Below are 26,546 nucleotides of genomic sequence, written 5' to 3'. Positions count from 1 at the left end.
GATAACATCAAGCTAAGCGGTGCTGCCAGGATTGAAGCTGCTTCCCTCAGTATAGCAGAATAAACCAGGTGAAGTGTCTTTTCTTAGGTGCTGTAGTTCACGTAACACGACGTCAGCGCTCAGGTTCACTTCGGAAAGTCCTATGCAGTTGCAGATGGTGCTTTCATCAGTGTAGTTGATATGGGATGGTTGAAATGTCCGAGTATCGTTCAGCCTAAAGGTTAGCGGGTCCCCGTCGTTACAGACCGGACCATTAGGACCTAGTAGTTGGGAACTTCCAGTTTTGGTTTGTCGATTGGCTTTTCGGATTGGAGACAAATTTATCGATAAGTCTGGTCTGTTACTGAAGCCTGTCCTCTCTTATTGTCTTTGTGCATATGTTCCTTATATGTTTGTATTGCCTGTACGAGCCGTTGTCATCAGTTCGTTTGTATCCATCCCGATAGTGCCTCTTGCAGCTTAGCAGACGAAGAGTGCGGTTCTTAATGACTGTAGGTTGGTTGTAGCTTTTAGGGTCTGTTTGAGGAACTGAATGCTTAGTAGCACATAAGAGCGTGTGTAGTAAGAAATCCAAATGAGCATCCACTTCGAGTTGGGGGTGAACATTCCAATCCACCTGTTGGATATAGTCCTGTAGAGCTGACACATTCAACCGTTCGAAATTCCATTGCCTGTTGTTGAAGAGATATCTCAGCCCAGTTTTGCTGACAAAACTGAAGGATGTAATGACGTGATCGCTTTTCCATTGGGGAGCCAAAATTGAGAGGTTGTCGACTAGGAGTTCTTCATTTGTAAATACCCAGTCTAAGCGCGACGGCGTCTGACTGTTTTTGAACAATCCCAGATCCCCGATGAGGTTGAAGAACCGAGCTTCAGTCGAGTTATCACCTTCAATATAGGTATGTTCCGCGAAGTCATCTCTAGGAAGATTGAAATCCCCTAGAATCAGGATATGAGAGAATCCAAGACGCGTAGAGTGGGTTAATCCTTCCAGCATACGAATGTTGTACTCGATGTCAGCAGTGGGCTTCCTATAGATGACCACAACTAAACTTTCCGTTCGAAAAGCGTCTTCGGTGTTCAATGAAGGTTGACTCATTGTTTCTATGGATTCGGGATTCCATTTTACGATTTATTGAGTCGATTAAAGGTGAATTTCTTGTATTTATACTTCAGAAATTTGTGACTCAATAAGGGTTTTAATAGGGAACCTAAGCGCGAAACTGGGGTCTTAAAAACTGAGGCTCCTAAACAAGTGGACGTGCCCTAACACGAGTGTGGCTTAGATTGCTTTACTGAAAGAGGCGGCTTTAATGCTGGAAAAACTATCAGCGTGATATTTTCATATCCACTAAATATGCGTGCTTTCCAAAACAACTTGAAACTTGAAAACACACCAAACCTCAAACTTGGGTGACAGTAGAACATCTTGCAATACACTCAAAGGTTACGAAATTTCTGATAAACGATGGTTTACTCAACTACATATTATCTTTAAACTCCTTTTCTCCCAAACAGAACGGTTCCAGGATGATTCATGTTCTGCATTACCAACCTGCAGATCAGCCACCATTTCGGGTAGCGAATGAAAGATCGATTTCCGAAAAGTTTTTTTTAGGTGAATAATACATGCCTTACCAATAGGCTCAAGGTGTTAGGTATCTGTTTACCGTTAATAAAATGGTCTCAGTCATATTGAAATAATAAGTATTTTAAAGCCATTGTATACTTTACATTTTCCCAGGTTACAGAATATCCTGGTAGGCTTGTAGGGTCAGTAAAATGTCACTGAGCCCTAGTCAAATCATCCGGAAGTTGGATCACTGAATATCGAACAGACCATCGATCCCCGTCAAAGTCAAAGACAACCAACGCGCATCAGTATATTGTATACCATTGTATACCATGAACTGGCTCATGCGGTGGTAGTCTCACTAACTTATCTGTACTCGTCCTTACTAATATAATTCCATAATAACGTCTTTTGTATTATATGATCTTCAAAACAGCCATAACACTTTGTTACGTCGAAAGAGTTTATCCACGTTAGATGCTGACCGCGAGGTGTGGCTTCGAAGTTAGCTGGTTCGTCACACAGTTCCTGTCTAACTCGAGTAGGCTTCCAATCATTTGACAGAGATTATCAATGTTGATGAGCTACACTGATGAGCAAGACTTTGAATAACGCAACCTATCATGATAATCTATATTGTTCTATTCTATATTTATTCTTCTTCATTTTTATCATCGCTCATGTTAATCAATTACTGTGAACATTCGTTGCTTCATATCAGTGTTGATTAGTATATAAACTTAAATAATTAGTACAACTGACAGAACTAACCATTCAGCTACGATTGCAATCAGCTATCGTGGTCCTTTGACAAGCATTAGCAGCATGTAAATGCTCCTGTGTAATATGTCTGTTAAAATATCAACCACTCGTGATTATAGCTACAAGGCAACATGAACGCATATCTGTCCGTAACTTATCCGCTCGTATAAGCGTAACAAGATTAACTGTCGATTATAGATTCATCTTTCTGTTTAATCACTATCAACCATTTTATATCAGAAACTGTCCACCCGAATGTTCTACTTACTTGACCACCCCCAGCCTAATCTCCAACTGCTGAGTTCCATGGCCAAACAGATGATACCAATGCTAGGAATTTACTGTGAGTTTGAGCCATAAATTAGACCTCGTTTAAACTGTTCGTCAGGCAATGCTACATATTTAGCTTAAATAATCTTGGACTTGTACAAAGTCAGTCTACTGTACCTCGTATATAGTCCATATTCTAATCATTGAATACTTCAAATTTTGACTACTTGGGAGCAATAGTAACCCATGAGAGTTTCATAATTGCATTAGATTATTTTATACTATGTTTATGATGCCTAATAACTTTTCGTAGTTGCTTTCACGTAGAGCAGTCATATATTCTGTCACTGCCATCAGGTTTTAGTTGCAATCATGTAAATTTCTGACTCGTAAGTCGTTATACTGTGGAAAAACGTATTGCATGTACACGAACAATCTTGGTTCATGTCATAACTAGACACTTCGTCGTACGCAATATATCACTTAACGCTAGGTAATAAGCTATTTGCACCAGCCTTTTACGAAATGGTCAGGTTATCTAAACCTTCTAAACTTTACTTAATTTGGTGGTTACCATTTTAATTAACGTTTGCTATACGCTTTGTATTTGCTGTTATCTCATACGGCAAATCGTGACTCGACTTCCTTATTACACGAAAGTCATCCTAGTTTCGTTTTCGGTTTATTTACATGCAATACGGGTTCAGAAAATACCTAAACAACGCCTGAAATTCTCCACTAACCCCATCACAGTCTTCGTATATGTTTTTATGCACACATTCTACTGTTACATTAACAATATCCAAACAAACGTTCAGCGAAACTGTGACAAAAGCGCCCACAGAAGAAACCATACACTGATAACGTTGAGGAACATTTTTTGCCGTTTTGACAGCAGAAATTTTCACTGCATTTTTAACAGACTTATACGGCCCCTATTTGGAGTGCGAAAATGTAATGCGCTTCCCTTCTTTCCGAAATTCGAAAATGTATCCAAAGTTGAAGTACAAAATCAGTTCAGGGTTTTAAGTATGAACTTTATGATAAGCGCGTTAAATAAGTGGATGTTTACTCATTAAAGTGTAAGCTGCCGATTGGCGATTTTCTTATGATGTTTGACATTCTAAACACTTTTGTATATCAATTAATTACCTACCTAACCTGAATCCTTTAGCAAAATTCAGATAAAGTATCAGGAAATTAGAGGTACGACACAGCAAAGTTGACTGTGTACGTAATGTTTTGCTCTTTACAGGTGGTCAAGCCCTGAAATTTACTGTCAGCTGACATCGTTCAGTGGAGACATTTACGTACCTGGGAAGCATCATCAATGAACAAGAAGGATCCGATGCAGACGTAAATGCAAGGCTCGGAAAAGCAAGGATGTTATTCCCACGGTTGAAGAACATATGTAACTCAAAACAATGGTCGACCAGCATCAAATTCAGAATCTTCAATATCAAATTCATGACAGTTCTACCGTACGGAGCTGAAAATGGAGAACTACTACAACTATAATAAAAAAGGTAAAAGTTTTTATAAATGGTTGTCTATACAAGATACTCCATGTCCGTTGGTCAGATGTCATCAGCAACAGCTTCTGTGGGAGAGAACAAACCAGACTCCATTTGAATAGGAAATTAGGAAAAGACGTTGGAAGTGGATAGGATATACATTAAGGAAATAATAAAACTGCATCATGAGGCAAGCACTAACTTAGAATCCTGGGGGTGAACGGAAGAGTAAAATACTGTGGATCACATTGTGTTGAGAATTGGGAGCATATATCAAAAGGATGAAGAGCACCTGGAAAGAATTCCTCAGGACATAGTTGAATGGAGAATGTTGGTGAGCGGCCTATGCTCTTCCATGAGAGGTAAGTAATAATCAGGATAAACAAATCCATTAGCTGAAAAATAATTAGAAGAAATTTTTTTCGAAAAGTAGGGTAAAAATCAAATGACTTTTCCCGAAATTACCTATGAACTGTTTAGTCCAACCTGTTATGTCCTTCTGCCGTGAGAATATATCACGAGATAAGATCTCCAAATAGGACACGAGTTAACCACCTTGACACTGAGCCCAACCAATGACACATTAACCTGCAGCCTAGATTCAACTCTGATTTCTTACTAGTCTTCTGAAGCAGTAGCTTCTCGTCTATCCCAACCGGTTCAGTCCAGAACACAAATATCAGCCTCCGCCATATGAATCATGTATATCAAACACATGACGTTCATCTACAAGCAAATCAGTTCGCATCACATAATAAAATAAAAAATATCGTTCATACAAGATTAAGCCAAAAGTGGCTGTGAATGTGAGAGACTGTAACTAATAAATTGATAATAACTTCAGAACAGTAAATCATATAATAGTAGTCAATAGGTCAAATAGAAGCTTGTAATAAGAGGAATAAGAATAGACATATAATATAGCTACGTAATAGTTATACAGAAAGAATATATGTAATAATGATCCATAACTAATCCCTAGCAGTTGCTACTCATTTATTCTCCCTTAGGATATGACAAAACTAATTGTTTGTTTTTTAAATCAGAGAAAAGGTATGTGATGATTAATTTTATGAGAATACAAACTCAAGAATCAAATTTATCACATACATAAAGAAATAAATGCGATTAGTTTGTAAGTAGCTAATAAGTTTTTCAGTATGTACCACTGATCGAAAATGCTCGGAAAAATAAGTAAAAATGCTGTCTTATCCTGCTTACTCTCACACTTTCTCTTTCTCCTGGTGATCGACTGGATCATGAAGACGTCAACATGTGGAGGGAAACACGGGATGCAATGGACAGCTAGGATGCAACTGAACGATTTATACTTCGCAGATGATCTGGCTCTTCTATCACAAACGCAACAACAAATGTAGGGAAGATGACCAGTAAAGCGGCAGCCTCCGCAGCAGTAAGTCTCAATATACATGAAGTGAAAAGCAAGATACAATACAGCATGCGCCAATCGAATTACACTTGACGGAGAAGCTTTGGAGGATGTGAAAACCTTTACATATCTTGGCAGCATCATTGATGAACACGGTGAATCTGATGCAAATGTGGAGACGCGGATCGGCAAAGCAAGAGCAGCATATTCACAAGAAATTTCCTCGCCCGATTCGTTCATTTATATTTACAACTGAAGAACACCTGTAACTCAAAACAATTGTCAACTAACACCAAAATAAAAATTTTCAATACACATGTCAAGACAGTTCTACCGTGTTGGGCGGCAACTTGAAGACTACGAAAGCCATCATCCAGAATATACAAGTGTTTATTAACAGTTGTCTATGCAAAATACTTCGGATCTGTTGGCCAGACACTATCAGCAACAATCAACTGTGGGAGAGAACAAATCAGATTCCAGTGGAGGAAGAAATCAGGAAGAAGTGCTGGAGGTGGATAGGACACACATTGAGGAAATCACAAGATAAGCCCTCACTTAGAATCCTGAAGGTCAAAGGAGAAGAGGAAGACCAAATAATACATTATACCGAGAAATGGAGACAGTCATGGTAACAATGAACGGAAATTGGATAGAGCTAGAAAAGAAGGCCCAGGACAGAGTGTGTTGGGGAACTCTGGTCGGTAGCCTATGCTCCATTGGGGGTAACAGGCGTAATTAAATAAACTGTGTTATCTCTTCAACAGTCAATAAATTTTATCATTAAAATTTGTATTACGGTTACTAAACGATGCAATTTTATATCTCCGGTCAAACTTTAATAAAGACCGAACGTAGAAACCTCTACGTGATTTATAATTCACTTTTGTTCGCAGTTATAAAGAGAAAAAATCTCTGTCTTAATTGAAATTATTGTAGCCTTGAAACTCCTTTTATCTGTAAATGTCAATCAATCAATATAACCCTACACTGTCCTTTAAGAAAGCTTAATAAATTTTGTAATTAACGAGCTATTTCATTCTATGATGAATTCTAGTTGAAGTATTAAGATTATCACTACATGAAAATCACTAGTATTAAAAAGCAAAGACTTTAATGACAATTTATAGCACAAACGTATTGTACATTTTCAAATCCTTTTTTCGTTTTACAAGGACTTCTGGTTTGAACATTTCCTATGACTGCTATTGTTGAGAGATTTTAGAATGATCATAGTTTAAATGACAAACTGATCTTAACTAGACCACCATTCAAAAGCTGGGAGCACTGAGTGTTCGTTTCAAGACTGAACTCCTGGTGTTCTATCCAGTGGCAATGATCAGTGTAGTGTGATACAGTTGTCCATCATAAACAATGGATGAGTATTGCACAATATTATGGATTGATTTAAGTTAGACATGTGCACAACTGGATTCAGAGTCATTGGTCTAGAAGTTTTTAAGCGATCCAGGGTTTCATCCCCTGATGGGGGGGTCATAGATTCACAATTCTGAGGGATCCCATACTAAAACACAACGACCGTCCAGTAACTCCAGGTTTATGTGATGGTCTGGCCAAGATCAGTAGGTGATTTTGGCTACTGACGAGCTGTTTTTAATCCATTATTGAAACTATGTCCAATCAAGCATATATTACCGTGACATGTTTCATACTGTTCGATGGTCAACTGAACTTCCAATATTTAACTGTGAACCTCAAAAACCGCAACACTTACAAAATCCTCCTGAGACAAAATTCTTTTTGCATTAGTAGATGCCCTATAGTTCACGTCAATTTATAATCTGGGTGGACAGTAATCCAGTTTCTTTGAATATATATATATATATATATATATATATATCGAGTGGGAGAGAGAGAGAAAAAGAGGGGGGAGAGAGTCATCGGTTGCCACAAATTAGAGGCTTAATAATTGACGTAACTGTGTAAAAGAATTTGGGTTACTGTCAAGGTTAGATTGAACAAAATGATCAATAATGCTAATAAAATAATTACGAATGACTTTGTTCCGATCATTTTACAATTTATACTATTGATGTGTAACTCCGCCTGTAGCTCCTCCGGAGGCTACTTCCGGTGCTGGTCGGCGGCCTATGCTCCATTGGGAGTAACAGGCATAAGGAAATAAGTACTATTGATGTGTATATGATAGCACAAAAGATTTTTGTAAGTACACTTGGAGCAAACAAACGTTTTGATGAAGTTGAGGAAAATTATTCCAATGTTTTTTGATACCCATATAGGAGCGTCTAAATATAATAGAAATATATACTTACTTACGCTTGTTACCTCTCATGGAAGAACATAGGCCGCTCACCAACATTCTCCATCCAACTATGTCCTGCGAAATCCTTTCCAATTGTTGTTCATCCTTTTGATATGTGCTTCCGATTCTCAACACAATGTGTTTCACAGTATTCCTCTTTTCTGTTTACCTTCAGGATTCCAAGTTAGTGCTTGCCTCATGATGCAGTTTTATTATTTCCTTAATGTATATCCTATCCACTTCCAACGTCTTTTCCTAATTTCCTATTCAAATGGAGTCTGGTTTGTTCTCTCCCACAGTAGGCTGTTGCTGATGATATCTGACCAACGGACATTGAGTATCATGTGTAGACAATTGTTTATCAATACTTGTACATTTTTGAAATATATACTACGAACATACAATCAATGCTAGTTCAAGACGCAGATTAATAAAATTACCAATTTCATAAGACTGTATATATGTAGGTCAGGTGGATGATTTTAGTGTAGTCTTGAAACTTTCATTATTCTCTTGAACAATATCATCAGCACAAACTTCAGGTATAAGTGATGTGTTCGAATTTATCTACATATGACTCACAGCTTTTCTTGTGAATCTCGATCTTGATTGTTTATTGATGACATTTAACCTGTCATTGTCTACCTCTTCATTTTAATTGTATCTCCACCTAAAAGGTAAATGCATTCTAACTGTTTCATGGAATCAAACCATCAGGCGAAAATGAAGTGAGCGTCCACTCTGTCCGATATAATGTTTTTCGCAATTGGAACGGTCCGTTTCGTTAGTGATGTTTGGTTTTTCTACCTTTTTAATTGCGTCCTTTGGTTTGCATAAGATTGAATAAAGTATTTTTGATATTTTGTGCTCTAAACCCATACTAAACGAATTGCATGATCTCTGATCTGTCCTTTATAGGATGGTCCGTTTGTTAGTTTCTACAAATGGTCTCGTTTTTTTCTAATGAGTTGAGTAGATATTTTCCGACAAAGCTGTGTGGATAACCATTCGTTTGAGAAATAGGCATTAGATATTACTTTTCATCTTTTCGCTCTGTAACTGTGTTACAGTATATTATCAATCTTTTAAATAAACTTTGTACGGAGTTGATTTTGTGAGTTCTTTGGGTGGTAATAAAGTAATTGAGAACATGACCTGTGTATGTTAGATTCTGATATACTTGAGTCTCTAGTTTTCTTGTGTCGGCTTTGGTAAACAAGTCATCTTATATGTGAAAAATTGTGAACACACATTGAAATGGAAAAAAGGTTGGAATTCCAGGGAGAGGGAATCCTAAGAACATCAGAGAATCTTTAGAATCTTGACAATCAAGTCAATCACTAATCAACAAAAATATCAGAATCAATTCAATTTATAAACCACTCAGAATCAACATGGACAAATATAAGACCATGAATCAGATCAAACAGAGATACAATCATAATAAAGATGTAGGCAATGATAGGTTAAAAGTCAAGAACAATCAATCAAAATAGAGGCCGACAAGACAAACTGGAGTCATATGTGGATAAATTAGAACACTTCACTTGTACCTGACGTTTGTGCTGATGATGTTTTTCAGAAGAAAAATGAGAGCTCCATGGCTAAACCAATTAGCTCACCGAATGAAACTTGTCAAAACTAGTTTTATTCATAGGCTTGATGGCTTTAATTTTCAATGGTTTGTTCATAACTAGTATTGATTTATGAAGAAACTATCTATCTTTAGTAGAACAACAAAATTTTGTTCACTGAATTAATTAATGATAGAAAAATCGATAACCGCTCAAGGTCATTCCAATCAGTATAAGTAAACAAAGATAAATAATTGTAATTCTATTATTATTTCTCTCACCCTATTTAACCTATATTTATTTTGATTATGAATATAACATATTCGTTCAACGTATACACATATTTAAGTTAACATAACATGTTAGTTATCTCAACTTTAAGAATCTGTTGTGAGATATTAACTCACCAAAGACAATGGTGAACGGTTGTTCAACTTCGTGGATTGGTTGAAGTTAGACATTACCATGGTTGGATGCCGGCTCAGTGGTCTAGTGGTTAAGCGCTCCTGGGTTCGAATCTGGCGAGGCGGGATCGTGAATGCGCACTGCTGAGGAGTCCCACAATAGGACGAAACGACCGTCCAGTGCTTCCAGGTTTTCCATGGTGGTCCAGCTTTAATTGACTCATGATTTCAACTATTAAAAAAAATCCTGAAATTTGTTTACTGTAACCCTAAACGATGTACTTTACCGTAAACCTTGCCAGTTTTCAGATAATTAATAAGGTTGTATAATTGAATTTCTTCTGCTATATATACGTGTTGTAATTTGATGGGGATTTCTAAACAGTTAATAAATGTGTCACATATATGAGGATTTTAAATCATAACTGGAACATAATTTACAGCATATGACTACAAGAAGTACTGTAGTGGACGAGAATACAAGTTAGGACTAGTCGAATGTATTTGCATGGAAAATTAGATAATCTCTTAGTAAAATCTGAGAATCATACAGTAAATACTTCATTTGCAAAATGTCAATCAATCGTTTCAGACTTTATTGTTCCTTCGTTTCCATACTAATCATCCCCTGTTCTCGTTCTCTTTTCTTCTATCTTCCTAAACTTTAACCACCAGACATTTCACTTTCGATTGGTGATACATACTACTTACGTCTGTCGATATTAGTAGCATACACCACAGTACAAATATATATTGAATGAGTGGATTGTTTGTCTTTCAACTGGAAGCCGATTACATTTAGTGATGAGATTCAACTCGAAAATCTTACATTGACTATGGTAGTTAACGTCGCTAATCGCTAACTCCAGTAAGATTAATTACTTAGAGACCTAAACATTTTTAATTGATATCCATTTGTGAGAAAATTAAATGAACTAATACATTCATCAAACACCTCATACAACTACACGTCTGATGTATGGTAGTGAAATTAAAGTATGATAGGTCATTGAGCGTAGACAAACAGGCACTTAGCCCACTAACAATTAAATATGTGGTTTTCTATCTTATTATTGATTTGTACTCTGAACTCACTGTGTGTGTGTGACTATGTTATGTTTGAAGAGGTTATAAGTTCACCTCATCGCTATATTTACTATGTTTGAAGAGAATACGAGTTCAACTAATCTGAGAACGGAACGAAGACTCTGTGAAACGATGACCAATAAAATAACTAATCCGATCAATCCGAGTCCCGTTAACTAGAGAGAGAGAGAGAAAACAGTCCAAGTTTTGAAGAGGAAAATATATTTCACAATCAGTCAGAAGCACGAATAACAACGACGATCCTTGTCGGAAATACACTCATTTATATATTGATTCATATACCCATTTTGATTAATAATTAGAATAAAATTACATAATACTTACAGTTATAACAAATCATATAGTGAGTATAGTTCATTGTTAACTTAATACAAGAATATCGTATGTTATACAGAATATCATACAGGAAAACAGAAATAAGTACTATATTTAGTAATTATCATATTGAATTAAGAAGAAATGCCCTAGTACAGCCGAGAGTTGGGAGAGTCCTCTCTCTTTTTCGAAATTCTCTCATATGACAACGCGTATATAGCCTCTGCCAGGGAAGTCTTAATCACTGCCTTCTCGTGGCACCGGTGTTGCTTACGAAAGTGAGAGGACGAAAAGCAAATGTCCGGCGCTTTAACTATGCCGGTGGATACGGCGAGTACACCTAGGGGAGTCGGACAACCTGATTCCAAACCATTGGTTCACATGGGCTCCAGTATCCTGAGGGAACAAGTGGCGTATGAACCAATCGTTGGTCATCGGCTACCATGGGACTACAGCTCCTCACGATGCTCCACTGCGTTGTGGATCAGATCTTTAGGTCTAAAGCTTGGGCTGTGGCCCCCTAAGAAAACCACGTGCTTCGGTTTGGGCACCCGGGTAGTATCATAGCCCTCACAAAAATCAAATCAAATTTGTATAGCGCCTATATATCTGGTTTGCCTTTGTACCAATATTTATGTGTTCAAATAAATAATAAATTGAATAAAAATTATAATGATTAAATCAATCTAATTTTGACTTTTCATGTCTTCATATTAGACTACTTTTAATTGTATTTGATAAGTCTTCCTGATTGAACGCCATACTCTCGAAACCCCCAAGCTAGAACCACACAGCGACTTGAGCACGAAAGAAAAGGAGCAAAATATGCGAGAAGTACTTCAAAGGTTCATTTATGTACAGAAAATATGGGGTTTTTATAGTATTTTAGAAGTCCTTGAGTTTCCCGGGAAATTCTGGAATGCTACTAAATATAGCAACGGTCTAGTAATCAGCCAAATCAGAAATTCTACATGTGACTTTTCACTGTCGTGATGTTTCTAGCAAAACTTCTAGTCAAACACTGATTGAATAAAATGCTTCTTAATGTTTCCTGAGCCTTTCTTGTCTATTGAAGGAAATCTTCTGGATCATACCAACATGGTTCTCTTTTCTGGGTCGTGAATCCTAGTTCTGACATAATATTATTAGTCTTATTAACGTAATATACGTGTGACAGAGAAAAATCTTGTAAACCATCAATGTCAACAAAATAGTTAAATTAAATTAATGCTCAACATAATTGCTTGAAAATACCGATGGTATATGTTGATTCGGCTTCCGAGAACTACAGCGGAGCCTCCAGAGGCCCTAAAGGAGCCGAAGAGTTTCCATCCAATCAGAACATGACGGAGCTTTCTAGAATTATAATGTTGATTTAACAAATGCTAATATCTATAAATACTCATGATTTTCTGTACATTTCGATTCCTACCAATTAAACACTTCTCCGGCTTTTCTTCTGTCTTCTAATTTGCGGCGGTTCAATGTTCGAGTGTCGTAGTCGTAAACTGTATTCTACGTTATTCAAGTAGTGAACTTAACAATATGGTTACAAGATTATGACGGTATAATGCAATGAGAGAAAGCAAAGCTGTTGCTAGATAACAATTTATTTATGCACAAACCAATGATTTATATAACTAATCAATATAAACAAAATTGTATATCATTTAAAATCTCACCAGGTTAATAAATAAATTTGAAAGTTGACAGGTAGCACTATTTAATCAATAATTTTGGTGTAAGTATACGATTTATAAAAATCAATAAATCAGTTACTTTTAACTAATAATTGAGTTATATATTTTGATTCTACCTAATACTGGACATTAACACAAAGGAACATGAAGCAGTGTGTTACTTAGATGTTTATTTCAACACAATCTAAATAAATAGATCATTTAATTTCTGACTCATTTATTTGAACACATAAATATTAGTGCAAGGGGGCTTCAGATATATATGCGCTACACTTTGTGCGAGGGCTGCGATACTGCCCGGGTGCCCAAACTGAAACAGGTGGTTTTCTTAGGGGACCACACCCGGAGCCTTTGACCTAAAGGTCTGATCCATAAGGCAGTGGAACATTGTGAGGAGATGCAGTCCCATGGTAGCCGGTGACCAACGATTGGTTCACACGCCATTTTTCCCTCAGGATATTGGAGCCCATGTGCACCATCGGTTTGGAATCAGGGTTTTTCAACTCCCCTAGGTGGACTCGCCGTGTTCACCGGCATAGTTAAAGCGCCGGACTTTCTATTTTCGTCCTCTCAATTTCGCAAACAACACCGGTGCCACGAGAAGGCAGTGATTAAGACTTCCCTGGCAGAGGCTCTATACGCGTGGCCGTGTGAGAGCATTTCGAGAGGGAGGCGGGCTCTATGCATTTTCGGTCGCACCAGGGGATTTGGGGGCACTGACTCATTTAATGAAAAATATACCTTAACCCTTGAACAATTGCATTGAATGAGGTTAGTAAATAAACTGTGTGAGGATTTTTTATAATCCAATGATAATACTAAAAGCACTATTATACATGTGCATTAATTAGTGAACAAATGATTTCTTAAAATGACACTTGAATCCATATACCAACACTTGACTAACAATATAACCTTGATATGTTGCTTGAATTTGAGCTCTCTATTCAATGTTTCCCGGAGAGTATAGTTCAGAAGAACAGAGCTATTTCATGCATAGACCTCAAAAAAATCCAGATGTCTTGAGTGTGAAGTATGCAAACAATAAAGCGAATCCATATATATAGTGGATAAGAAACTCAAGCATATTTCAACTTATTGAATTCACTGTCATTAAATAAAATACACTTGGACACTGATGAAGCCATTATCAATAACTGATTTCTTCCTATTTGAACATTTGTATAATTTAAAAGCAAAACTTGTTTGATAAATCTATAGCTATTTTGATTAAACGCTTTTAAGTGAAACAATCTAGCCGACTGAGTTGAACTTTACTCTCTGACACCAATCACGACGATTAGCTTGTGAGTTGAAAATATTTACAAATACGTACCTGAAAATTACTTATTAACATTCTATATTCAGAAGGAGGTTTTGTGTGGAGATTTAGTATTTTCATAGTTGAAAGCGTTAGTCAACTGAAGCTAGACCACCATAGAAAACCTGAAAGCACTGGACGGCCGCTTCGTCCTATTGTAGGACTCTTCAGCAGTGAGCATCCACGACCTCGCCTCGCGAGATTCGAACCTAGGACCTATCTGTCCCGTGCCAGAGCACTTAAACGATAGACCACTGAGCCGGCATCCATGGTGTTAATGTCTAACTTCAACCAATCCACGAAGTTGCGCAACCATTCACCAATTGTCTTCAGTGAGTTGATATCTCACAACAGACGTGGTTTGAACTCCAGTGGTCACTGATTCTCACTAGAACTCTTGGATTTACTTTTCGAAGTCAGTCTATTTTGTTATTTGCTATGATATGGTAAGCCAATCAGAACTGGCCTGTCGAGAAGTCATCGATGGCAATCAGGAGTGATCTAAAGGTCAATAGGTTTTCATTGGCTAAGAAAAGAACCAATTCCCTAAGGGTTAAAGTGGTAAATATACAGATCGGTACTTATGCATTTTATTCAGTAGCCCAATATACTTTATCACCCAAGTAGTCAGTCGGGGTGGAGGTTAGCGCGTAGCACACTGTGTATCAGCATCAAGACCTGTACACCACCCGTCATAACACACTATTTAAACATTCTCAATTTCTGTTTTATTCATCCTGAAACTTTTCTATCACAATAATACTTTCATTTTTGTTATGAACAAAGAAGCTTTCTTTCCTAATGGTTAATTGCTGTTTTAACACGTTAACTTTTTCTTGCTGTACTTCCAAGATTCTGTATGCCTGATTTATTTTTACTTAGTCTCTTTTGATAAATCTTTCTACTACTCAGCTATTAATAACAGATGATAAACTTGAACCCCTCTTTAGTTCATTCGATTTTTGGCAACCGAGTTGCATATCATTAACCCTGACCTATACAATGTGTCAAATAAGTTCATTATTATTACATGCAGAAAAAAACAACTCTTAATCGAATATAGCGCAAACTAAGTTCAATTTGACTTTTCATGAAAAGTGGTCACAAAATACATGAAAAATGAGTATTGGTTATAGTGTAGTGTGGTCTACTTATATCCATATAAGTAGTATATGGTGATGGTCAGACATAGAATGTATTTTGGCAGAAGACAGACAGACATAGTAATACATTCAGACGTCCCACAATAGAAGTATTTCTTGACCTTAAGGCGGCATTTGACTCTGTTGATCGTGAGGTTCTATGGCAGTGTTTGTCACTGAAAGGAGTATCAAAGAAGTACATTAACCTCATAAAGGCTCTCTACTCGAACACAACTGGTCGAGTTAGAGCCTATGGCGAACTGTCATCAGAATTGGTTACCTCAAGTGGTGTTCGTCAGGGCTGTCCACTCTCCCCATTCTTGTTTAACTTTGTCGTTGACATGCTTTTAGAGATAACACTTTCATCATCTCAATCTGCTGGAGTTGAACTTTTACCGGGAGGCTCACTTGTTGACTTAGAATACGCCGACGACATAGTTTTATTTGGTGAAGACGCTGACAAAATGCAGTCTTCTGACAACTATAAGCAACTTTGCAGGCATGTTCGGGATGCGATTCTCTCCCTCGAAGTGCAAAATGTTACTTCAGGATTCGCTTGCATCGACACCTGAACTAATGATAGGGAGTGAAGTAGTTGAGCGTTTTGACTGCTTTACTTATCTTGTGAGTTTCATCAGCTCTTGTGGTCTGATGTGTGACGAAATCTCAGCACGGATACAGAAGGCTCGTCTAGCTTTCGCCAACTTGCATCATTTATGGCATAGGCGAGATATCCGTCTAGCAACCAAAGGACGGGTTTATTGTGCAGCAGTTCGTTCCGTCCTACTTTATGGCCGGTAAGAGTAGAGGATATTCGTAGGCTACTAGTGTTCGATCATAGGTGTCTTCGAAGCATTGCTCGTATATCCTGGGACCACCGGGTAAGTAATGCAGTTGTTAGGAAACGGGTACTATGTAAGAATGGCACATCGATTGATGAAGTAGTGAAACTTCATCAGTTGAGATGGCTGGGACACGTGTTACGTATGCCCAACCACCGACTGCCCCGACGTGCAATGTTTTATGGTGTAGGAGTAGGTTGGAAGAAAGTTAGGGGCGGCCAGACCAAAACGTGGCATAAGTCCATGAAGTCGCTGACAAGTGGACTGAGCCATGTTGGTCGGTGTAGACTACCTGGTTGGGATTCGCGAGATGATAGCAATCGATGGTTAGAGACCTTGAATGACATGGCTCAAAATCGTTTGCAATGGCGTAGGTACATCCACTCTTTGTGTCCTCCCAAATTATAGTCTTTTGAATTCCTGATGTTTCTGTCCTTTTTCTCTTTCCAAATTTATTTCACTGTATTATACTCCTTCAATAACATCTTCAAACCCTGATCTTTCAAATAATGCTTATACTCTTACTACTTCTACCACTATGGGATTTGAATCGACAACTTCATCACTGTGCTAATGTGGTGTGGCAACTCGAACTGATGTACGTACGTACGAAGTTCTACATTGTGACTGACCTACTGAGAAGACAGATAAGGAAAGAACTGAAATGAAGTGAAATTGGTAGGATAATGCATGAATAATGAAATTAGAGAAGACGGACTGATATTTACAGAAGGAACAGTGAAAATTGAGATAACTGAATTGTTATTTTGCAAATTAACTGTTCATTGTATGGTTATCAGAATTTAGTGAGATAGTCTGTAATTTGTGTCTAAATACATTCGATTGCGCTTCATTCCGGTTTGTTCCTTATTGATCTTCTGCCAAAATACATTCTATGTCTAACCATCACTACATACTACTTATATGAATATAAGTAAACCACACCACAGTAGTAAACCCACTGTACACAATTAAATAAGATAGACAGATAATGATCCTCAATTAATAATATTCAATAATAATAATAATAATATAAGAAAAGGATTACAGAAAAATTGTATTCATACAAAAACAATTCACAATCATTTATATTAGGTATTACATAATGTTCCATACTTTCGGGTTTTTTGTTTTCTCTAGACAAGAAAAGACTTTGTTGTTGTTGTTGTTGTTGATAATATGGGTCATATAGAAGTTAATGCTTATCAGGTACAGATTAAGTTAATAATTAATATCTTATAATCTTAAATAAGAAGAGATATGGATAATAGTCAACATTGTAATATATTGAATTAACTAATTAACTAACTACACTGAAAGCAGCAGTTAAAAATTGTTCATAACTAAGTTGTGCCATTCCATTTCTTTGATAATCATATGGTCTGAATACATCAGTTAAATTCTGTAATAGTAATGATAAAATGAGTAGTTTAATAGAAGATAAATTATATACTGGCTTGAAAACGAAAAAAAAATCATCAACACAATTAACTAATTCTCTTTTAGGAATTGAAGAAGGAGATTGATTATGTATACAATGGTCTTGAGTGCTGTTAGAGGTATGAGGGCAGTTATCACTTCCCGGTAGCCCATACCATGGAAGGGTTCTTGTACAGGTACCTGAAAACGAAATTGGATTAGAAGTGGTCTTAATGACCTGAGAGCGTGACCGCAGTCCCCAAGGGACAACTGCTTGAGGTCGGTCATACACAACCTTTTTGTGAGTAATTTTTATGTTAGCTCCGTATTGTTGGGACCTTACCACCGGAGACGGATATCCGTGGGATAAGTCGAGGTGTGCATTTTTAAGGTCGACCTATTCTAACCCTACCCTTCCTTGTGGGAAGGCAGCATCGCTGTCATGCTTGTTGTCTGAAGGAAACAACTTACTGCCGTCACACCTCTGTACAGTCAGCAGTACGACTTCGCTTTCGGACCTTGAGTTTGCTGGTTTTAGCCTTACCGCTTTTCAACTGACCTGTCTAGCATGGTAGGACCTTGAGGAACGATTGTTCCAGCCACTATAGCTCGATTGGTTCATCACGATTGGCAAGCCCAACCACCACGTCAATGTAGCAGCAACGGTAGGGAAATAATTCTCTAGGTACTTAGATATAAGCAACAGTCTAAGTATGAGGGTCAATGATATTACCTGGTTGCCTAAACCAAAGCAATTAGAGAGGGATTAGAACATGAGCTAAAAATCGAACGTCTTACCGACCAAGCCACTGCTCCATATTCGTGTAATTAATATCCTCAGCTATTATTATACTGAGTTAATGACAATAGTAGAAAGGAGTTAACAATGACAAATATATTATGCTTAAATATCATAGAATATAAAATTTTACAGGTTAGGTTGATTAGTAAAACGGAGGTTTAACGATGATGGAACTCGGTTTTCAACTAACAGATAACAGATTTGAATTTCTAGCACCGATGTGATGAACAAGAATTAAACCTAATAATTAGATCTTCGTTTATTAAAGATCGAGTAATTTACAAGACTGATATCTAGCAAATGAGTCACAAAGAGGGTGAAATTGATTACACAGTAGGTAAGCAGCTTAATTCAAGGAATTCATTTCATCCAATAGAACTGACATTGTAACACTGAGTTAGAAATATATTTAAACAGCAAATAAAACACAATAATGACTGTTTTAGTTGAATATAAAATCGTAGTATGATTAGACAAGAAGCTTATTTTCCTTTGACTGCTAGCTTGTTTAAGAATTTACATTATTACACAGACACACGCATAACAACTCGAAAACTGACCATTGTATTAAACCATTAAATATGAATGAAAAATCACTATGTGGGGACCAGAATGTACGAACGTTTTTTATGAATGAAATGAAATAGTGACCATCAGTGCTGACTGGAGAATGAAGGGTTCTTAATAATGTAGCAAGCATATACAAGTATAATTCGTTACTGCGTAAGATAATTCGCTTATATACAACTTGTAGATATTCTTCATCAAATGATGACCACATAGAATACGACTAAAAATCAGAGACCAATTAACATCTGTTTTAGTCTTCTGAGAAGCCTCAAACTGGGAAATCAATAAGAGTGATTATGTAGCCTTCAGTAATAAGGATAGTAAATCGGTGGACCTGTGTTAATCCTCTCAGCTCATTTTCTAGTTGAGATACAGCCAATATTAGGTCACTGCACGTTCCACGATACGATAGGGGGAAAGGTTTAGGAGTTTTAAGCGCTCATTGTAAAAGAGTTCGGAGGGACCCTTCAATAACTTTGTCCCCACACGCTGTAAACACAAATGTGTTTTGGTATCTTGAATAAGACATGGACTGGCTACTTGAACACAGTACTCTAGGTGTGGTCTTACATGGGTAGGATATAAATTCCGAAATATTTCGCCAAGGCATTGCAATGCTCGGCAAAGTGACTATAATGCTCGAAAACTTCTGGTGGCTGTCGAGTTGCAACGAGTAGTTGTTACTTACTATTACCCCTAAGTCTTTGTGTTCCTGCACGCATTGAGGCGATATACCGTTGATAATATACCTGTAACAACTACCGTGCTTCGTGAACATGAGCACACTCTTCCTCCAATTAAACTCTGGGATCATCTAACTAATTCGTCTAGGTCAGCTTGGAGATCAAGATGATCAGCCTCACTACTTATTGTTCTCCAGATTTCCGTATCATCTGCAAACAATAATGTCGACTATTTAAGCAGTTGCGCTAATTTATTGACGTAAAGACTAAAAAATAGATCCAAGATGCTGTCTTAGAGTACACCACTTTTGACCAACTTCCATCCAAATAATGTCCCATTTATTCTCATCCTGTCTTCGGCTACCGATGAATTTTCTTATTCATTTTTGTACGGCACCTGTTATTCCAAAGCTCGAGAGCTTCTGCATAAGCCTCGAGTGAGAAACCTTACCACATGTTTGCTAAAATCTATGAATATCACATCAAGAGATGAACCACTATCTTGGGCTGCTGTTCAATTCTCTTTAGAAATTAGTAAGTTGGTGAAATACGAATGCTTGTTACGAAACCCATGTTGTTCAGGAGTTAACAGATTGCATGATTCTACGTGATTTAGCCCGAATTATTTTGTTCAAGTAACTTTACTATGCTGGTTAGATTGACAGGTCTGTAGTTACGCACGACCTATCTCTGCTCGGAACCCAAAATACAGTGTGATGTGATCACTATATGCTAGTGGGGAGAGGTACTGAATGTCAATGAATTCACAGTGGTGTTTAAAGATAAGGTCCAGTAATGACGGTTCGTGTTCTTGGTCAATATGTGTTGGTTTTGCGATACACTGTACAAGTGGGCACCGAATAATGGTTGACAGCAGGTTGCTGTCAAAACATCCATCTGAAGTTGTAAGCTCTATTCAGTTGATATGCGGCACGTTGAAATCTCCAACGATGAAACAACAACCGGCTTCACTCCAAGAATAGATATGATTTAAGACAAAGTCTTTAGCAAGACAACGTGGATTACAGTATATTCCTCCTGAAGTCACTAACCCAGGAAAGAGAAATAAGACGAAGAAACAGTTACCTCTAAGGGAAATGTAGGACAGACGGACAATCTTGAGGAATGCTGTTTGATGAAGTCAGTCTACATGATAGTTACTAGTAAGCTCTGACTTGATCAATCATACTGGAACAAACAAGTTTTAGTAAACTGATACTCTTTTTTGATATATCTCCCAGTAGGAGATGCAACTGGAAAATCTCTCAAACGGTGAGAAGAAACGGTATATAGGACAAGAAATACATCAGCATTTGAGTGTTCTTATTCATGCTCAGTTTCAAAACCTTAATTAATATCTATGTTAATTTAACGAATGATACTGGGTTAGAATCCTTAAGATTTGCGAAGTTAACGACTTATAAATTGCTTCTATGCATCGTCTAAAATCAATTACAAGCTTCTCAACTTCAGTAACATTTGTAGGCCTAACAACGACACAGTATATAAGATGTTGGTTGATAGTGGGTTGATGAAAAGTACTTGAAGCAGATCCTACTTAGTTGAAAACAGAATAAACTACTCTAGGCTGAAAATTGATAGTCCATTCTGCTAAACATAATGGTATACGTACACATGCAGCACGATGAGACGTTGCGGTTGAGCCTCTGGTTACAGAGGATAAGGTAAACAAGTCCTCCATATTGGCTAGGTGAATAAGTACACTTGGGTTTCCGTAACGCAGTATCCAAAAAACGTAAAATATTCTAGGATCTTGGGCTAGTGGAACTATTTTTTTAGATTGAAAATAAGGTTAAAACACTGAAGGCATATGTAGCGGTTCCTATCATTAAAATACTAAGACTCATTCCAACTTATGGACAAATATATTAATCTAATCCTTTTGAGTCACTGAGTACACATATTTTTGACCTTGTCAACTGTTCACTTATTACCTTCACAGCACTTGTATGTACGTATATTCGTCTACCATGTACCCTATTCTCTATCTTAAGCTCGCTTTTATCCATTAGAACAACGATGCTAAATCAAGCTCATTGAAACCGAGTAGACTCGTTTTGCCTGATCCTATCTGCATATTCTTATCATCTGTCTGCAAAATGGATTAATTTGTCTATCTGAAAGTCAGCATAAATCACATAGGCGTGTAATAATATGAACTGCTACAGATTAGCTTGCAGTGTGAAGCACAATTTTAGTAGAGCGGCAATAACACTTTGCAAAATTAAATCTTTAGAATGGGTTGCGCATTAGAAAGAAAATAAAGCCAAAGTGAAAGATTAACAAGAGGAATGGAGGGAAATTTACAAAACATTTAAGAAAGCTATTGATGAGCTCGAGTGATGCTAGAATATTGACGATCAACAGTTCTCAAATGCTTTAATCATGAAAGAGGACTTCTTGATAAAAGTGAAGAAAAATCTAGGTGAGTCTCAATGACCTTTTAGGTTGCGGAGCTTGACCGAGGAACTCAATAGATAACTGATTGATCATCTTGTTAGTAGCACTTTTCGTTACATACGCTTCATACTTTCCAAAACTTTCAGGAGGCATCAGAAAGTCATGAAGCAAGGCAGTGTATGCCCTGTTTATGGTCGAATGACTGTAATTTCTCCTTCTAGCTGTACGACATGATCACTGGAGGTGTTAACAATCCATCCGAGACATGTAAAACTATAGCAACTATCCGACACCCAATTTCGATTATGGTTAGTTTTGGTTAAGCCCTTTTATTAACTTGCTTAACAGACATCGTCATTGGGATAGTAACAATTCGCATATATCTTTGTACTGTTATGATCACTAGAGCACATGACAGACTCTAGCCAAAACGTTGATTGCTTAAATATCATTCGATGATTCATCCTCCTCCCCATATATGTGTGCACTCAAAACCAATTATTAGCTTTTGCTTTGTCTTGCTGAGCCCTTATACAATGTGATTATAAATTTGCCTATGTAATTGCTCGTGCTTGCTTGCTGATACTTACTCATACTTCGTTCGATGTGCTTGTAGCTTTGTGGCCTGCGCTATTTGATAATAAACTGTGGTTGCAGCTTCTCTTTGCCTTCTGATTTCATGCACCGTTAAGGTTTGTATTATAACGGTTATCGAGGTGAAAAATTAGCGAAGCATTGCACCACAAAACCTATTACACTACAAGACAATCAAGAGCATAAATTTGATGTCTGACCTTAAGCTTTTTGCTACCCCACGAACTTTATGGCATGGTAAGATCTCGAGCGACAAATTCCTCAGCTTATATGTAACCTCAGTCATCATGACAAGCAAGCACAAATTAAAAACTAAACGCAGAAGTGATGTCACATTTCAAAAACAATTACATATCTAGCTTTCAAATTTGGTCAATCATAAAGAACATAAGGCATAAGAATAACGTGGAACAAGTCAAGTTGCCACACTTTATATCATCAGTGTGAGTTGGACGAGATGAAAAGCAAAGTAATGAAAAGATTACCGATAGCAGAAGGGATTACGATATTCAAGAATGCGCGAACAACTAACATTCCCAACTCATGACAAATAAGTTGCACAAGTACTTTTCTAGGCCTTTCATCCTTATTTATTTTTAAATACCTATCATTAAAACATTTTGACGCACAAAAGTATAGAAAAACATCGAAGATAGAGTTTTGAAATTTACCTTTAAACAGACGCATGCCAAGATGAAATTATCAAATCCTACTGATCCGCGACGTTGTTTGTCGAATTTTCTAACTAAAAATTGTGAAAAATCTGGAGACAATCGATAACCAAAGCTTGTTAAAGCAGTATGAAACTCTCGATAGTCAATTGTACCAGACCTATCTCTGTCATATGATCGAAAACATTGTTGCCACTGTTGTACGTACTCAAATAGTTGAGAGAATTCACAGATATTTATAGTGCCATTCATATCTTTGTCAAACATACATATCATCAGTTCAATCGTTTTAACATTGAATGATGTACCCAATCCTGTTTTGTGTGGGGGTTGTTATGGTTAATATTTCGGAAAAAATAAAAGAAACACAAAGATGCTACAAAATTAAACTATAAACCGACAATCATATAATACAGTTGCTAAATGCTTACATTTACGTAAGAAATTGATCAGCGCAGAAACAGATTTTTACTGAACAATGAGCCTTACAAATCAGCAACAGTCAATAGGAATGTAGACCTTAAAAAATGAGTTATTCATGGATTTAATATAATCAGATTGTTCCACTTTAGTGTGTATGTGAATTAAACAGTTAACTTTCTATTGACATTGAGGACATTTTATTGGGTTTGTGTCGTCAGATGAAATTATGTATGATTCTTTAAAATATCCCATAAAAGTCTTTCATGATAAATGAAGAGGAATTAGTTCGAACAGTATGAATTTCATGGTCTGTTCTCAGAATCAAAAAACGGTTAGTCAAGTCCCTAGAAAAGCAAACCTTCTGCATAAAGACAACCTTTAAACCTAATCTTAGAAGTACTAAATGACATTTTAGTCTTAAACAACTTCTAGAATACAGGCTAAAAGTTATTTACCGAAGTTTAATTGGTCTCGACTTATTTCCCACTTTGAGACAATCAAGTCATCTGGCTACGGATAAAATATATTTCCTTTTAGTCGGAACTGCAATATATGATGCATGTTAGTCAGTCATAACGTAGAACTTTGTACGTACGTACATCAGTTCGAGTTGCCATACCACATTAGCACAGAGATGCAGTTGTCGATTCAAGTCCCATAGTGGTAGAAGTAGTAAGAGTATAATCAATAATCGGGAAGATTAGGGTTTGAAGATGTTATTGGAGGAGCATAATCCAGCGAAATAAATTTGAAAAGAGAAAAAAGACGCATGTGTTTTGGGTTGTAGCTCAGAAAGAGCAAAATATAAGTGAATAATGCCTTCAACCAGAACCTTTCATAACTTTACTCTGATATGCATTCATATGAAACTAAAAACCAATTAGTACAGTTGAGCTATTACCAGGGCACGAAGTTTACGGTTATGTGCAGTGGACGAGAGTAACGAAATAAATTAATGCGAACACCGATGATTGATTATGTGAACTTGAATGATGTTTCATACTAGTTTCATTTAATCTAAGTGCAGATACGCTAGCTTTTCTCATCGCTTCTGATAAGTACAAACGGAACTCACAAGTTCAAACTATTATCATGACGTAGGTGTGTGTAAGCTTATTGAGCATCTCAGTGACAAACTAATGTCAAAGCAACTGGTTCTTCAGCGTGCCTTCTTGTTTTACTTTTAAAAACAACTTCAAGTCAATACTAACTAAAAAAACGAAGAGTCATTTTTGTTGAGAAGCAAACATGTTACATTTCTCTCAAGTGCAAGATACTGACGATAAAGAGATTTAGTTTGTCGACAATAATTTTTCAGACTACTCATCGGTTTCTGTGAGGTGAATACGCTTCACATAGCTAGATAAACTTAATTTTGAACAAATGCGTTTTACATTGAATGCTGGTACTACGTGAATGTAAGCAATACAAAAACGGACTGTGTCCAAGCAGCCAGTCCATGTCTTATGTAAGATACCAACACATTTGAGCATTTCCAACGTGTGGGAACAAAGTTATTGAAGGGTCTTTCCAAACTCCTTTACAACGAGCGCCTAAAACTCCTAAACCTTTTTCCTTATCGTATCGTGGAACGTGAAGTGACCTGATATTGGCATTCCATATCTTTAGTGACGACTTGGGTGTTAATATGACTCATCTTTTTGCTCCCTCCAGAACTGATCATCTCCGGAGCCATAGCAAGAATGTTCAAAAACAATAATCTCATTAACTCAGAGTGGGGTTCCGTTTTTCTCGCCGAGTAGTCAATGATTGGAACACCCTATTCGGACAAGTGGTATCAGTCCTATCAGTGAATAATTCCAAGGAGAAACTGCATGACAACTAGAAAACGAGCTGTGAGGATTAACACAGGTTCACCGATCTACTATCTTTATTACTGATGACAAACGGAAATAAATATGAAGGCATTTAACACTTTGGAAACTAACCGTTGGATAGTGCCTGTTGTAATTCGCTTGCACATATGGATCCACTTCTGTTCCTGTCAATTCTATCATAGGGATTTATTGTTGTAAAATCTAAGTTATTCTTACTGGTTGAATACGTTAGCAGCTACACTATTTACGCCCGGTTGTTGCATATTCAAAAGTGATTACTTGTCAGGGTCAAGTAGCTGAAACAACGATAGCGTACAAAAACTCAGTCATCAGATAAAAAAATAGTTGTTACAAATAAATGAGAGTCTGTAAACTTCCTTATATTCTCAGCTGCGTTATCGTTGTTGGTTCTCGAGTGTATGGAAATACGGATCGTTCATATCAATCATTCAAGAAACTTAGATTGTGGAAGCTTCATTGAGAAAAGTGAATTAGTCAGACATATAGAATTATACATTTTCACAAAATTTGTCATCACGCACAAGCATGAAGGTGTGGAAGGAATAAACCAGAGATAGAATTGCATTTAGACCTGGAAGTGAATTTCATGGCTTCCGAATGCGATGTATTTTGTAAGCTATGTTATATGGTGAAATATCAGAAACGCTCCTTCATGAATTACCTAGGTGTACTAGCTAGAAGCAGCCGACCAATTTATGCTATAAAAGCTGGACAAAAAGAGACTGTTAATCAAATACCTGAGACTTGCAGTTTAATAATTAGCATTATAGTATGCTCATGATATTATCTTACTACCTACACGTTACGATTAAGACATTTAATTTACTATGCAATAGTGTGTGATAGTCTGACTGACAGAATATATGTACCTCAATCATTATCTATCCCCTCATTGACTACAAATCT

General features: G+C 37.0%; 1 protein-coding gene across 1 annotated transcript; it reads right to left on the bottom strand.

Annotated features, from left to right (window-relative positions):
- Nucleotides 1–17,187: 17,187 nt before the first annotated feature.
- On the bottom strand, nt 17,188–25,882 carry Smp_136640 (putative programmed cell death protein; the record flags this gene model as incomplete). The annotated part of the gene is made up of 4 exons (XM_018798412.1): nt 17,188–17,600; nt 23,359–23,672; nt 25,731–25,792; nt 25,836–25,882. 4 exons carry the CDS (start codon nt 25,880–25,882, stop codon nt 17,499–17,501), a joined length of 525 nt encoding a protein of 174 aa, XP_018653356.1. The 3' UTR covers nt 17,188–17,498.
- Nucleotides 25,883–26,546: the final 664 nt, after the last annotated feature.

The sequence above is a fragment of the Schistosoma mansoni genome, chromosome 6, assembly GCF_000237925.1.
Source record: "Schistosoma mansoni strain Puerto Rico chromosome 6, complete genome".
Classification (NCBI taxonomy): Eukaryota; Metazoa; Platyhelminthes; class Trematoda; order Strigeidida; family Schistosomatidae; genus Schistosoma; species Schistosoma mansoni.
This window is presented reverse-complemented; position numbering and strand designations above follow the sequence as displayed.